General features: G+C 47.6%; 1 protein-coding gene across 1 annotated transcript in view; it reads right to left on the bottom strand.

The window, feature by feature from the left end:
- Window positions 1-15,474, bottom strand: part of SEC24B (SEC24 homolog B, COPII coat complex component) — a 40,114-nt gene that overhangs the window by 7,031 nt on the left and 17,609 nt on the right. Inside the window, 11 exon segments of the mRNA XM_061571066.1 lie at window positions 153-245; window positions 3,489-3,593; window positions 4,648-4,785; window positions 5,343-5,518; window positions 6,329-6,439; window positions 6,885-7,058; window positions 7,734-7,892; window positions 9,769-9,892; window positions 12,763-12,969; window positions 13,628-13,683; window positions 15,041-15,159. Of these exon segments, the coding sequence (XP_061427050.1) occupies window positions 153-245; window positions 3,489-3,593; window positions 4,648-4,785; window positions 5,343-5,518; window positions 6,329-6,439; window positions 6,885-7,058; window positions 7,734-7,892; window positions 9,769-9,892; window positions 12,763-12,969; window positions 13,628-13,683; window positions 15,041-15,159 (1,462 nt within the window).

Below are 15,474 nucleotides of genomic sequence, written 5' to 3'. Positions count from 1 at the left end.
AAAGACAAACATCTATTCTTACACAGAGAGCATCGACTTGGAGCCAGCATGGCACACAACAGCGTGGCCTACGCACACTGCCACTGGTGCATGGCCATGTGTGGCGCAAGCTCGAGAAAAACGTCACTTGAAGCAGCGGGAATGAATCTTACCATTGTGTTCGGAATGGAGATGTAGTTGGGAAAACCAAGGACGTCCTTGATGAATCGGTTGCTGCAGTTCCTCCCGACCCAAATGTACAGCACCTATGGATGAGGGAAATGAGATCCAATGCTTCGATTTAAAGCTTTCGTGACTGCAGGGATTCATCTTCTTGGTTCTTTCGGTAAAGTCACGTAGAAGGGAAGTAATAAAATAATAAAAATAAAACATAATAAAACAGAATTGTTTTAATAAAACAGAATTGTTTTATTATGTTTTATTTTTATTATTTTATTACTTCCCTTCTACGTGACTTTACCGAAAGAACCAAGAAGAAGAGATCCAATGCGTTCGCTGTTCCATTCATTCATTTTGTGCAGAGTTCTCCCACTGATGGCCCACTGGCCAGATACGGCCTACGAAGCTTCTTGGAGTGGACCCAACAAAACTATGGCCTGTCAAGAAACATGGCTCGCTGGGACCCAGCGAGACACATATTATTGAGATGAATGGGAGATAGACAAAGATGAGAGAGCTGCAGACAAGGGATACAGACTGGTGAGATGAACGCAAGATGTACAAGGGGAAGACAATATACCTGAAGACAATATCAGTAGCCACATGTAGAGCTATTGACGTCATGATGCCATGTGATGTCATCATGTCCATACATATGATGTAAGATGTCGTGTGGCCTGCCAGCACATGCTAATATAAATATATTGTTCACTAGGAAATCTATTTAAACACCAAACAGAATATGATAACTGATAAACATACTACAATGCTGAAATCGGTTTTATAATTTGCTGTTGTAGTAATTGGTAATTATACAGTCCTTTGTCAAAGCACTGCTGGATGAAGGTCTCTCCATGTTTGACCACTCTGGTCCATACAAGTGAAAGAGGTCGGGGGAGACGCAGAACTGGTTCAATTATCACCCATCACTAATTTTAGCCCAAGCTGCAAATCGAACACAGGCCACCAGGTTTGTAGAGCAAGTGCACTTATACCACCGCGCCACCACTCGACCCCTTAGGAACTGGTAACGGGTCCCGAAGCTCTACATCGACGTTTTGGTGCATAAACCGAGAATATGAGGTCACACCTGGCAATACTCATTGCAGGACAAGTAGAGTGAAAGTACCACATTACAAGTTCCAGTGCCCGACTCCTTCCCAGACTGCTATTTGGCCAAGAGTATGGAGGGTGGAAGGTGGGCCTTGGTACAACTACGGCTTCTAAAGCCATTTTCCCACTGCCTTGCACGTCGAAACAACCCCGCGCATTCATTCAACGGTGCCAGCAGCAAACACCTGCAAATGCAACATTCCCCCCCGGGGCTTCTCCCGAGGCTTGTTTGTGTAATATCCCAGCATCGGCGCGGCGCAGCGCAGCAACATGTTGGTTATGGACTCTCAGTGACACTACCCCCCCTCCGGCATATTTTCATTGGCAAGGCTCAATCACGACCCTGACGCCTCCTGTATATTCGGAGTTTGCGTGTTCTCTCTCTCTCTCTTCCCCCCCGCCGTGGTCGCGTGGATTTTTCATCTGGGTCCTCTGGTGTTTCCCTCCACATTTATAAAGCATGAGTTTAATGTGTTTGGCTGCTATACATTTCCACGTGATAATCCGCTGCGTTGGGCTATAATTTCTGGCTTAGGTCGCTTCTGAAAAAGAGCGATACAGCTCAGTAGGTCTTACCTGGTAAATAAAATAGTTTTTTTTTATTCTTTGCAATCAAAACAGCAAGGTAACTCTAAAACACCCCTACACCTCCATTTGAGGATGGTATCCTGCTGTGGGAATGAATAAAAGCACTTTGCCAATGTCCACAGCATGCGGTGATGCCACTTCTAGAAAATCCCCATATTCACCTGGTATGTTACTCTGAAGGTGCAACTTAAAACACACACAAGCACCAAGTGTGTGTGTGTGTGTGCCTATACAATGGGGAGTGGTCACGTAGCGGTTAGCGCTACGCTGCGCTACGAATCCGGTGACCCGTGTTCGATTCCCGCTCACGGCCAACACCAGTGGCGAATATCTGAACCGGTCCTAGGCCTCCCCTAGGTCGACTAGGCCTCAAATTAGTACCTGGGGCGGTGTGTAAGCATCGCCACTGGGGAGACAAAGGCGGTCGGGCGTGGTGCAGGCCACTCACCCCCTCTCGTGTGCCGTGCCGGCATTCGTAAGTGCTCGCTAACAGCACTTGCCCCAACTGTTTGTTAAGGCTACACGGGGGATCTTTGTCTTTCTGTATCTCCAGGGCGGTCCAAAAGTCAGGACACAAAGGGTTATTTAACTTTTATTAACACTGGCATTAAAATGTTTCAATTGTCTATTCATTACGTAAATATTGTAGCTAGCTGTTATTAATATATTTTTTCCTGGGGGTCACCTATAATCATTTACAAGCCTCACCTGAGAACTCTGAATGAATTGAGATAAAACATAAATGATAAATGTTCAAGATTACACTTACACCTGGATTCTTGAAAAAGTCCTAAATTCTATTCAAAAGGGAATTCATACAAACAAAAATGAATATTAATGCAAGTCAGTTCGAAAAACGTTAAAATAAATGCCATAACCCTTTGTGATTTGTTAAAATAAATATTTTACCTCTGTGCCCTGGATTTTGGGCCACCCTATATATATTTAAAGACATATTATAGTAAACTGACAATATTGGTTTGACTGCCATCCAACAGTTCTCAATAGCACGGCGCATGAGAAAGTGCTGCCCCCAAGTGTGTGGTTAAATGAAAGAGGTCACTTCAAGGAATTTCAGAAGCAGTGTTGATACTATATCCGCTTCTGCGGGTCGTTCTCTTTCGCATGAGGCTGTTGCACTGCCCTCTGGGCATTCCATAATGGATGCTCTGTCTCACGACACGATGCTGATAGCGCAATTATAGTAAAACTGGGAAACACAAAAACACAACAAAGAATTCACTCACTCTCTCAAGGCCACATGATGCTAAGACAGCATGCGATTTTCACCGCGGCTTTGGGAGCTGGTAAAATTGAGTCAATGAATCAACTAAAAGTTGAAACCGTCTACTTGATTGGGGTCGATTACTTGGGTCCGTTTAAGTTCTAAGGCCACCCCAACAAGACGGGCCCAGCGTGACACGACCAATGACTGTGATGTCACCAAACCTTGCCCCATATCACTTCCCGTCCAGCGACAGACGTAAAGTAACAGAGGGGAGACTTTTGTGTTCCCTCTCCATCTCCAGTCATGTTTTACGATTAGTCGAGTAATCAAACCGATCATCGGTAAGAGTAATCGACGGCTTAAATATTCGGAGATTCCCAGCTCTAGACGCGCTCCTTACGCTGCCGCAGTCCAGGAGGAAGGCCCCGTCCGTGTTGAGGTGCTCAGACGACAGCTGGAGGATGGGAGGCTGTGGGACGCTCTTGTCGTTGATATTCATGGTCACCTGAAGTGAAAAACGTGGAGAACCCGACTGTCACTCCGCAGATTGTGCACATACAAAGCAACCACGTCAATGAAATTCCAGGACGCAAGACTTATCGTCGAAAACAAGAACTATTTTGTATTGCAAACGTTAAATATTGCGCCCGTTTGGGTATTAAAGCTGCCGTTCTCACTCATCGCTACGTGAATGAACATCGCAATACGACTATCACAGAAACTGTTAAAGCTAAGTTCTACACTCTTGTCTTGGCTTCCTGTGCTCTTAAATACTGCTCCACCAAATATTCGCCACAATGCTCCAACACTCTATGAACTGCACCAATGAAAAGTTGACTCCAACCTGCCACAAACCATGAAAATAAAGTTAAATTGTTTAGCCGCTCAAATAAACATAGAGTGACTCTCATCTCTGTTGGCTGGCTGTCAGTCAGTGATGAACATTCCACATTTTCATGGCATGGTGCCAGCCCTCTCCATGGGATGATCACCGCTGACTTCCTCCGACGGGGGATGGCCGGGCGGCTCTTTCGGTTAATGCCTGGTCAGAGCCCTAAGCTGACACCAGTGAGATTCTCGATTTAAATCGGCATTGGGCATTCATGATTAAACTGGATTTGCCAATGCATTAAGGTGATGGTGGCAACCTCCTTTCTGTTCAATTTGTTTAAGTTAAGTCAGTGCATTACAGCTCTGAGAACCAAAACGTGTTCGTCATGAATGCGAAGTGATGAACACAATTATAGCCGAGCATGTAAAAGGCACCACCTTGTGACAAGAAGAGCAATTCAAAGGGCCCTCAGATGTAGTTCTGTAACATTATCTTCAAGGGACCATTCTCACAGACGAGGCAACATTTCTGCATCTTATGACGCTCCCAATGGACATTTCTTCACATTGCACTCACAACACTGTTAGAATAGAATTGGGAGAAAATAACTCAAACAAAAACCTGGCAGCCTCGCAATATAAAATACTACAACACTGCCCTACGATCCGACAGCTCCCGTCCGTGAACCCGGACTCGCACGTGAGGCGTGCGTGCGCGATGTCCCCACCTGCTGCATGAGGTTGTCGATGCGGTACAGGTGTGGGTGGATCATAGGCATGAGGTGCACGAGCGGCTGGCTCTTCATCTGGCACATGGCGAACACCCGCTCGTCCAGGCGCGTGCTCGTGCCGAGCCGGAACGCCGTCTGTGGGCAACCGGAGGTCGTGGGGCAGCGGTGAGCGGCGCCACGCGGGAGCCACGCGGGAGCCACGCGGGAGCCACGCGGGAGCCACGAGAGCCCAGCATGCTCCAGAGGCCTTTCAGTTCCAGCTTGGAAACCACTTCGCATACTGGCGCTGAAGAACACTGTGCAGGACGCTTTTGGTTATGACGCTGCTAGAAAAACATTCTAACGGGCATTTTGTCCTCGGAAGTATTTAATTAGCAGTGATGTTACATTTCTAGCTGCACAAGGAGATGACGGGACGTGGAATATCATGTTATCGGGAGGGGAGGCGGGCGCACGGCATATGATGTCGTATGACGATGTCACACGTCACGCTTGCCTATCCCGAATCCATCTAAATCGGTGATGACTCCTCACCTGCTACAATCAACGACACTCGGGGCTAGGTCATACACGGAGGACATCACAGATCAACAACAAAGGACCCCCCCCTCTGGCCTATCCAAACGAACGAAATGACCCGATTTCGCCCCAGGGCCCACAGCGTTGCGTGCCGGTGCGAGGTGGCGGCCCACGTGTTTGAGCAGGGCGTGCACGTAGAGCGGCAGCAGGCTGAGCGAGCGCGGCGAGACGAGGCCGCCCTGCTGCAGGTTGGAGACTGTGGAGCGGAAGCCGGACAGGGAGTCGGCCACGGCGTTCACCAGGGCGTCTCGCGCGTCGGGCAGGCTGGACGTCACCGACCGCTCCACCGCTGCAGCCCGCGGCGGCAGTGGCGACCGGGGGAAAGAGGGAGCGCCCGGAGGCGGCGACGTTTAAAAAAAGAAACGCACGCAGGAGTTGACGCCCGCGCCGAGATTCTCCACGCCTCGGGTGCGGAAATGGCTAGCCAAGAGGTCGGCAGCCTGTGGCTCTTGAAGGACTGCACCGTGGCGTTATTTATTGAGGACCCCCGTTTTTCTATTCACATGAATCACGGCTCTTCAAATATTGAGTTTTTCACCGAATTCGAAAAAAATAATTTTGGATGCAGACTCCTGGGCTAGCCACTGGGCTACCGCTCTCCCACGTGTTATACCGACATTCAACATGTCCGATACAATCTGGGTAATTTGGTCATCGGAAATGACTTTGATGGGAAACTTTTACATGCCTGAAAACTTCTGTTTAAATTCCTAAAGAACTCCCAGCAAGTATATTATTCTGCCCGAACGCATGATCACAACCCGGAAACACATCAAGTGCTAAGCAGCACAACCGCAAAAAGACCTACGCAGTGGCCTCTCGGCCTTCCGCAACCAACATCACTCGTACGCATCGCATTGCAGGACAGTGAAAGGCTTTCCAGCAGTTTCCTTGCTGTGATTGTCTCACCCGATGACGGTCGCTTGTGTTGCGATCGAAACATCGTGATCTATTATTTTCTGCCTACGTGATTTTACCGAAAGAACCAAACAGCATAGAGTACAGCCAAATGGCATCACTTGCTCGACCACATCGAAGAGTTCAGCCCCCACAATGCTGTTACCAATCCTGCAGGGGGTAGGGGATCATCTAGACTCACCCATGGTGGCGAGCAGGCCCGTGATGGCCTGCACGTCTGCTCCGTGGTAGATCTCGGCCAGAGTGTTCACTACAGGCAGGCACAGCGTGTGCACCCGGATTCGACGATCGCCTAAACAATCACACACCACAGTCACGAGGACATTAAACACAATACAGATGTTATTGTCAACGCAGGACGGGTACGATAGGATAACCTTCTTCTGCCAGCGATCCATGTTAAAGCAGTTCAAACAAAAATGAATAAACAGCCCTTTGTGAATCTATTCCTGGATAAATAGCTGTCGACACCATGTGTCTCAATGGAGTTGTACGACCATACTTTTCCACGAGGGTCGGCGCTGTATATTGAATCGGGTGCCGAGGACCCGTTCAGGTATCGCTCGCCTCCGATGTTAACCAAGGCCGGGGATCAAACGCAGGTCTCTGGGTTAATAGGGCAGCGTGATAACCACGTCATGGGATATGGGCGCTGCATCTGACTGTCCGTGCACGCGAGTCAGCGCGTCGCGCCCCTGCTGCCCCTGCCGCCTCCCCACCCACCACCGCCGCCCCACCTTTGCTGGATGTGTAGAGCAGCGCGGCCTGGAAGGAGCAGAGCGTCGTGTCCGTCAGGGTCTCGTCGATGGACATCTGTACGGCGAAGCCGGCATCCGGGTTCACGTTGGGCAGCGACAGGAGGTCGGTGGAGCGCACGAAGAAGTTCCCGTGGAACGTGTGGATAGACACCCCTGAGCCGTCACCGCCCGACAGACGGAACGAAACGTTTATAATCACGGACAATGCGCAGGCCAGAGGCTTTCACCGCCAAAATTAAATAACACACGCGTCCCTCGGACAATGAGACTTCTGGACAATTTTTTTTTTTTAAGCAGCAGCTTGCAGATGGTCCAGGATAGGCATGAGTGGAGAAAACAGTCAAGGCAGACCCCACACGGGTGAGAAATATTCCACGAAAAAAGTAGACTTGAATCAGACAAATTCAAGACTGGTTTTGATTTATCCGTCTGCGATTAACCTATAAATATGGCGCATTGAACAGATGCTGGTCAGATGCCCGGTAGCGTGATCAGCAAATAATTGAAAACCACATTCCTGAAGCTCAGGGCGTGAGCAGCGTTCAAAACAATGCGGACTTGTTATCAGCATCTCCACGCTGTCACGCGCCAGGCGGTCCCAGTTTGGTGCTGCATTGCACGATAAACACTCCAGCATTGGACCTGTGCATTCTCGAATTGGCTTGTATGGTGTTTATTTGCCTTTCTTTATACATCGCGTGCTGGAAATTGCCTAAATTTATTCCGTGGGCTTCCCACCACAAAATTGGCCAGATATTTTGAGACCACCGCTCGAAATGCCGTGGGGCTTCCACCACCGGGGCTGTGGGAGCGCCGACGCAGACCGACCTTTGCTGCAGCGTATCCTCATGACGGCCTCGAAGCCGATCTTGCGCGTGAGGTACCGCTGCAGGTCCTTCTCCAGCCGCTCCACCTGCACAGGCGTGTGCACGCGGTGGAACGACGGGTAGAAGTACACCGTGCCCGACGAGTACCTCGAGACGCACGCTGCACACACGTGGCACACACGTGGCACAGATAAATCACCGTAGGAGGCTGAGACGCAAATCAAGCAACAACAACTGGGTGCCACACTTCCTTTACAGGATCAACGTTGATTCACAGCGATGCAACAGGCTAAACCCCGCCAGGCGCCCTGTGACGGGGCGCCACAGTGGGGAGATGTTAACAACCTCGCCTGGTATGCAGGAGGCCCTAGGTTCAATCCCAACCCCTGTATATTTGAAATTTGCATGTTCTCCCCGTGGTCGTGTACATTTTTCTCAGGGTACTCTGGTTTTGCCCTCAACAGTTAGAATCAATATGCATTTAGATTCTTTGGCTGCTATACATTCCCACGTGATAAGCCACTTCATTGAGCTATCATCTCTGGCCAGGTCGGTTCTGAAAAAGAGGAGTATAGCTCAGTGGGCCTTACCGGGTAAACTAAAAATTGCTATGCTTATAGCATCGCTGAGTCAGTATAAGTGCTCTACACCTCCCTCTAATGGAAGCTCGTCCACCAGCAGTCTCAGTTTTGGACGACCATTTGATCGATTTGGCCAGTTTTCAATAGCAACACGACGTAATACTACGTTCATATTGGATCATCCTCACGACAATTAAAGTGCACAGAGCCATTACGCTCTACTACGGACATGGCGACACGAGTTAAGATTCGCAACCACAATTGGTCGTGGCTCCCGGTTCACAGTCACGCACTGACAAGTTTGGTGAAGTATGGTCAAACAACCCCCATCACTGAGATGGCGTTGGGAGGCATTCATCCAGTAGTGGATTGACAAAATGCCGCAGACACTTATACTAATTATAAAATGCATATTCGCCTCTGAAAGCCCATGCAATTGGCCCCAGCCATTACGGGTTTGAAGTTGTCCAATGCAAAAACCTCTATTAGATTTATAATGAACGGAGCATCGATACGGAGTAACGTTTGTTATAGTTCCCAGAATGCACCGTGGTTCATAGTGTAGGTCACTGCAGTGACACTGCGGCTGACATCACTAGAGGGTGCTATAGTGGCGCTCTTGAAAGGCATTAAACCATGATTTTTCATTCTTTTCTCATACCGACAAAGATTGACAATGAGCATCAGGCAGGCTGGGATATGCCGCTGCCTCAGTCGGCAATTCAAGATTTGTTTTTCTATTTGCATTGTGTCAACCATTAAATGGTTCATAGCCACACGCTTGAAACGTATGTGATCTTTCTTGCCAGTATCAAAATTTTGGAATAGGTTGTACCCTTTCTGGCAATAAAACAGGAGTTAAAATGTTAAAACACCAAACGGAAACCTTTTGCAAGGAATCCTGTGTGCATTATCCACACATACTTGTGGTGAACATACAAACAAAAATATGCTCTGGTAATTTATGCATTGTCTTTGAAACTATTCTTATATGTATGCGATCTTGTCAGAACTCAGAAGTAGATTCAGGTCTGAATCGTGCTTGGATGGGCGACCAACGTGCAAAATAACAAAGGCCGTATCAGGCTGATGTGGGGCTACGTTGTGGACAGCAGTGCGGTCAAATCCATTTCTGTGCTGCACTTCCATGCTCCCATCTATAGGTGCACTGCCTTCAACCTGCACTGATAGGCACGGTTAAGTACGGTTACATAATCCCCACGACAACACACAGGTTTTGGGAGGGTCCTTATCCAGCAGTGTTCTCAGGAGAGCTGTAAGTATACATTTGTGATCCACATATATCGTTTAAGAAAAAGTTAAGCTACAGCTCTTCAATTGCTTGCTCATGTCACTGCTGGTGGAAGGACCTACCATGTACGTACTTTGAACTTCTTTCACACCGTACATAGCCAACTGGAGGAGCTCTAGACGGAGCTCTAAGTGAACATTTACCTAAGGTAGCCAGGTCTGCATACTGTCCACTGAGCAGGAAAAGGTCCACAGCAATCTGATGACCGGAGCAGTCCAGGGCCAGCTTCTTGTAGAAATCCGTTCCAGGTCGCAAGTGCTGCACATTCTGCAATCAATATGCGTTCAATCATCAACCTTGAGGAAGTGGGCGGCTATGCATGCTTAATGTCATTTCTGTGTAGACTTAGAATAGACCCGCAGTAAATTAATGTTTTTTTTTTATATCAGCCTTGTATGCATTGCTCGTAACATTAAAAGAGGGCAGCCTTCCTGTGTAGGTTGCATTTAGGCTGATATTCCATGCAACGACGATGATGTTAAAGATGTGAATGCATTCCTACGCTGTATCCCAGCATGAGCATTCATACAACAATATTACCGCAGACAATTAATTTCACTAAAGGGGAAGAGAAAGGGAACAGTGCACTTGGAACCAAACCTGGTCGTACAATATCACATATTTATCCAGGATTGTTTTAACACATTTCTTTTTCAAATATCCTTCATTGTCGTATTTGGGCAACTGGAACTTCAACATGTATTTTGCACTTGGGAGAAAACCAAGATCCACAGACGGCTTCACAACCCCCTCGCCCCTTTGGAGAACCCACACAGTTGTAAAGTCTCACAAATCGCTTTGTCACGTAAGCAAAACATGCCACGTAGTTACTAACTTCAGCCCATCGGAGGATTGGAGAGTAAATCCACAATGTTCACAATTTTAGTACTGTGACGTTTTGCTGGTAATTACATCCAGCATCATTGGGCGATTTTGCCAGAATTGTACTTGCGCAATCTAACCCCAAAAAAATGACCTCTCGTATGAATATTGATGGTGAAAGCCGACGTAGTCAATCTGAAAAACTGGCGTGACACACCAACGCCTAGCCTCCTAAATGCCGGAATATAGGCGGACGTCCACCATGCCTGGGCTCACCTGTGGATTGATTCACTTGCACCCGCGGAAAATGTATGGCAAGATGATCTAAGATGACCGTAACTGGAGAAATGCGAAGGTTAAATTTAAATGCAAATACTGTTAAGAATTAACACACATTCGATTGAAAGGCAAGTATTTTCATTACTGCAGATAATGGTAGAAATTGAATTTGAGGAATGCAATCTACTTCTACTCCATATCCTGCCTCATAGTCTCATCAGCTCCTGACAAAGCCCACTCGAAGTCTTTGAGGAAACGTCCCGGGTTTTATAATGCCTGATGAATGCTCGCGTCAAATTGCGAGCGCATGGCGCTCAAGCATTCCTTATTGCCCTCCGTTAAAATGAAACGAGAAAATTGATTTTTTTTCTATTTTAAAGGGGAAGGAATTTTAAAATTTCTATGGGGAGACAAAGGTTACTCAAAAGCTAATCCTTTAAGTAGGAATCCATCTTAATTTGTGTCAAGGCTAGAATTTGATACAAAAAAAACATTGCATAGACCTCATTCTCTACTCAATGTGGAAAACGGATCTGTCCCAGGGAATGTAACTCTGGTTGGGTGCCCATTTGGCGCTCACCGAGCGAAATTACAGAGGCTCTGCTGCCCCAAAAAGGCAACCACGGTGGCCGATGTAGCCGAGCATTGAAAGTTGCATTAACACACCGTTACATTGGTAATGGTTCAATTAATTCAGGACCGACATTACCCCCAAATTACTTGATATCAGATCTGGCTGGATTCACTTCAAAGAGGTCCGGTGAGTGCTACCAGCAGACTGTTCGTGACCCCGCTGTTGGTTCGCAAACCCCACACTGGGAAATATATCTCAGAGCAGTGGTTTCTAAACGATGGGTTTGACTTTCCAATAATCCGGGTGATCATATCCACGTAGGGTTTTTGTTTTCGTTCGGATGGAAAGACAATACTAGTACAACATTAAAAAAAACTGTCTCTTTACTTTTCTTTTATTTATTTGTATTTACTACTTAAACTTTCTTATGGCATTCGTTGCGCAAAGTTGCACTTTATTTTGCACGCGGTTTAAATATACTTTGCTTGGTCGGTGTTACCCGCTGAGATTGAGATGGGTTGCTTTTTTCGTTCCTGTTGTTCCATGCCCCTTGTACCGTTACCATTCTGTTGTGATGTGCACCGATGGCTACTTTACTGAGATCGATATTGGCACAAAAAATAAAGACTGTTCGCTTGATTGAAGGGTAAAATCAAGACAAGTTGGACTGTGTAGGCGAGACGAAATAATTCAAAATTAACAGCACCAGCTGAAAAATACCAGCATCATTAAACAAATGCAGCTTTACGAAATGAGAAATGCATAAGGGAGCTTTCTGGGCTGAAGCCCACCTTATGAACAACTTCTGCTCTCATGGACGCAATTCTATATTAGCTTTCTGTGTCAAATATTCAAATTAGGCCAAGACGAAAACACGTAATGGCATTTACTTACAGAAAAAAATCACTGCCTGTCGTTTTTGATGAAGGTGTACGATCAGGATAATATACTTAGGAGAACTGATTACAATATTTTTTAAAGCGCCACGCGGTTAGACTAAACTAAACTTTTTATACTACCAGGTAAGGCCCACTGAGCTATATCGCTCTTTTTCAGATATTACGTGGCCACAAAAGATAACTCAATGAAGTGGTTTATCACATGGAATTGTATAACAGCCAAATACTCTAAATGCATGTTTCTAAATGTAGAGGGAAAAACCAGAGGACCGGGATAAAAATCCAAGCAACCAAGGAAAGAGAACATGCAAACTCCAAATATACAGGCATCAGGGTCAGATTCGAACCCATGACCTCCCGTATGCCAGACTAACTATTGAACATCTCGCCACCGTGGCGCCCCTAATAAATAGAGTATTACTTCTTTCAAAGCGGTGTTATTGAAGTGTTGTAACACCGACCACTGCCCAACTGAGAAAACGCAAACTCCAAGCATAAGTGAAGTGACGATGCGACTGGGTCCGTGACGCAAGCGACCGCGGGCGTGCACGGCGCTCCCTCGCCTTGGTGCTGGCGCGCACGTTGGGGTCCTCGCGCGACTGCAGGGCGCCGTGGCCCAGGTTGGGCAGCTGCGTTTGGAAGACGGTGACGCGCCCGCCCGTCGGCGCCACGAGCTTGTGCGCGGCCTGCAGCGCGGGCCCCAGTGCGCTGCGCGTCTCGTGCGTGCGCCGGAACCGCTCGGGCAGCGCTCGCACCAGCTCCCGCACCAGCTGCCCCACGCACGACGAGTCTCGTCAGTCCACTTCGTCGTCATCATCAACATCTCGGGGATTATTGAATGGTGCGTTACTTTCATATTAATTATGATTCCATCCATCATCATACTATGCATTGTCATAATCCTGTGTCGTACCAAAATCATCATCGTCATTAATCTGAAAACTAATTTCTCTAGAATTGCTTTTTGTATTTAGTTTGTTGTCCTTTCACGCACCTCCAATGAGCAAGGTTGGCTACGTACTATGCAAAAGAAGTTTAACATACGTACATACACCATCATCGTTATCGTAATATTCGTACTCCCATCCATTTACAGTCAACTCGCGCTTTTCCGAGGTAAAATAAATGGAAGGATGGCAGCTAAAGCACAGCAAGGAAGCATAGCAGAGAGTACAGGTGGTGCATAATGCCGGATATCTCAGCCAGTTAACCCATGACAACTTGGTCTGTCCCGTGATCTCCTGCCAGTGAGACTTCGAGACTTCAAATGGCCTCAAAGTGTACGTAGCCTGACAAGTTCTGTGTCAACGTTACCGCCACTCATTGCGACTGTTGTTGCTATGACACGCGATGACCACACACGTGGGGCCGGTGGGGCATCGTGGTTACACACGGCGTGACGGTACGTGGTTTGTTTTAGCACATTACCTCCTTCTTGTCCTGCAGATTGACAAGCAGATGTTCTGATGTTGGGATGAACACATCTATTGCAGAGAAACAAAATAAAGGCAAAAGATTACATTGAAAATGTGTTGTGGTTTTCATTATCCCCCACTCAATTCCGTTCACATTGTTTGTGTATATACAGCGCTTTTGTGAATCTACTGCTGGATGGGGATTTCTCCATCCTGTGTTGGTCATCGAGGTTGTCTGACCATAGTGTGCAGGTTGGTAAGAAAGGGGATACACAAGACCAGTTCAGATATCACTCCAATATTTGCTGATATGAGCTGTGGCCAAAAATCAAACTCAGGTTGCCGGGTCCATAGCAGGAGTGCACCAAACTACTGAACCACCGCTCCACCCCAGGCAATATATAATGCAGGTAAATAATAATTTAATTATCGAGGATAGCCTCAATCAAGACTGAAGACTGTTTGCCACTCACAGCAGGCGCCTGACTGGACAGTGCTTCGACCAGCTTCGACAACTGCGCACAGTCCGTCGTGTTCTAACTGTGGAGACTGAGGATGCTCATCCACGCATTCATCATTAGCTGCTTGAACTACTGCAGCAACATCTTCGGCTGTGCCAGCTGTTCACCTGCGGCCACTCCAGTCGGTGTGAAATGCGACAGCTCGTCTGACGGTTATGGAACAGAAATATGATCCTATCACGAGTTTGATACGTGATGAGCTGCACTGGCTACCTATTAAATACAGGATTGCGCATAAATTATGCCGACTCGTCTTCAACAGTCTCCATCAATCTATTCCGGTGCGTGCCAGCTTCAACAGACCCAAATCGACTCCGACTACGATCCGAGGCGACCTGCTGTACCCACGTGTAAACCTCGTGCGATACGACCAGCGCAGTTTCGGGGTCTCCGGCCCAAAGACCTGGAACACGCTACCAAGCTCGTGTTCGGGATCCGTCCCTGAGTCTGAGCCGGTTCTAAAACAGACTCTAAACGGTGTTGTTGGTTTAGAGAGCCTGACTTCAACATGTGATCAACGCGCATTCGTGATGGACTGGACTCATAAGAGTGTGCACTATCAAATGTTCTTACTTATTTACTAAGGCCCTGCACTGAGATGTTGCGTGAGTTTTGGAGTTTCACAAATGTGCTCGATTTTACCAACCGTTGCTTCAGAGTGGTGGATCACAGGCATGGATGGCATCATCAGTGCACCTCCGAGCCACACGGTCAACCTCCACCGAACGGCGGAGTGGGTTTGGGCGTTTCACACATCTGTACGATCCACCACACCATGTTTCAACAAGGTGGATTCACAGGCTAGCGCCAGCATGCCTTCCCCAAGCTACACGATCACCCGCCCCCCCCCGCCTTCTGCCAACCGACCGCCACGGTGAAACAGGGAGGCCATTCTGGACACTCACCGTCGATGTCGGGAACGACCAGCATGTGCGGCTGCGAGAGGCTCTCGTGCATCTGGTAGAAGTGAACGCTGCTGTCAAAAGTGACGAAGCCGATCTTGGTACGGGAATCTCCAGGCAGCCTGCAATGGTACGCACAGGTCACAATGTACATATACATCACAAAGACATGGATCCCCCACGGGCCCCCGTCCCTGCGTGTGTTCTTCTTCCCTCATCTTCCCCTCCCATGCTCCCGCTCGTGGTTCCCACCTGGTTGGGGCAATGAGCTCAATTTTATTCTCCTCCGCTAAACCCAGGAGCACCGAGTTGAGGACTCATTGTTTTATTTTTATTAATTTTAATTTCATTTTTTACCTACGTGACTTTACCGAAAGAACTAAGAGTATGCAGTCATGAAAGCTTCAAATCTAGGACTCAAGGCGAATGGATATTCT

Source organism: Lethenteron reissneri, chromosome 47 (genome assembly GCF_015708825.2).
Source record: "Lethenteron reissneri isolate LAM-NWPU_2019-01 chromosome 47, ASM1570882v1, whole genome shotgun sequence".
Lineage (NCBI taxonomy): Eukaryota > Metazoa > Chordata > Hyperoartia > Petromyzontiformes > Petromyzontidae > Lethenteron > Lethenteron reissneri.
The sequence above is the reverse complement of the archived record's forward strand: the minus strand, read 5'-3'. Positions and strand labels throughout refer to the sequence as shown.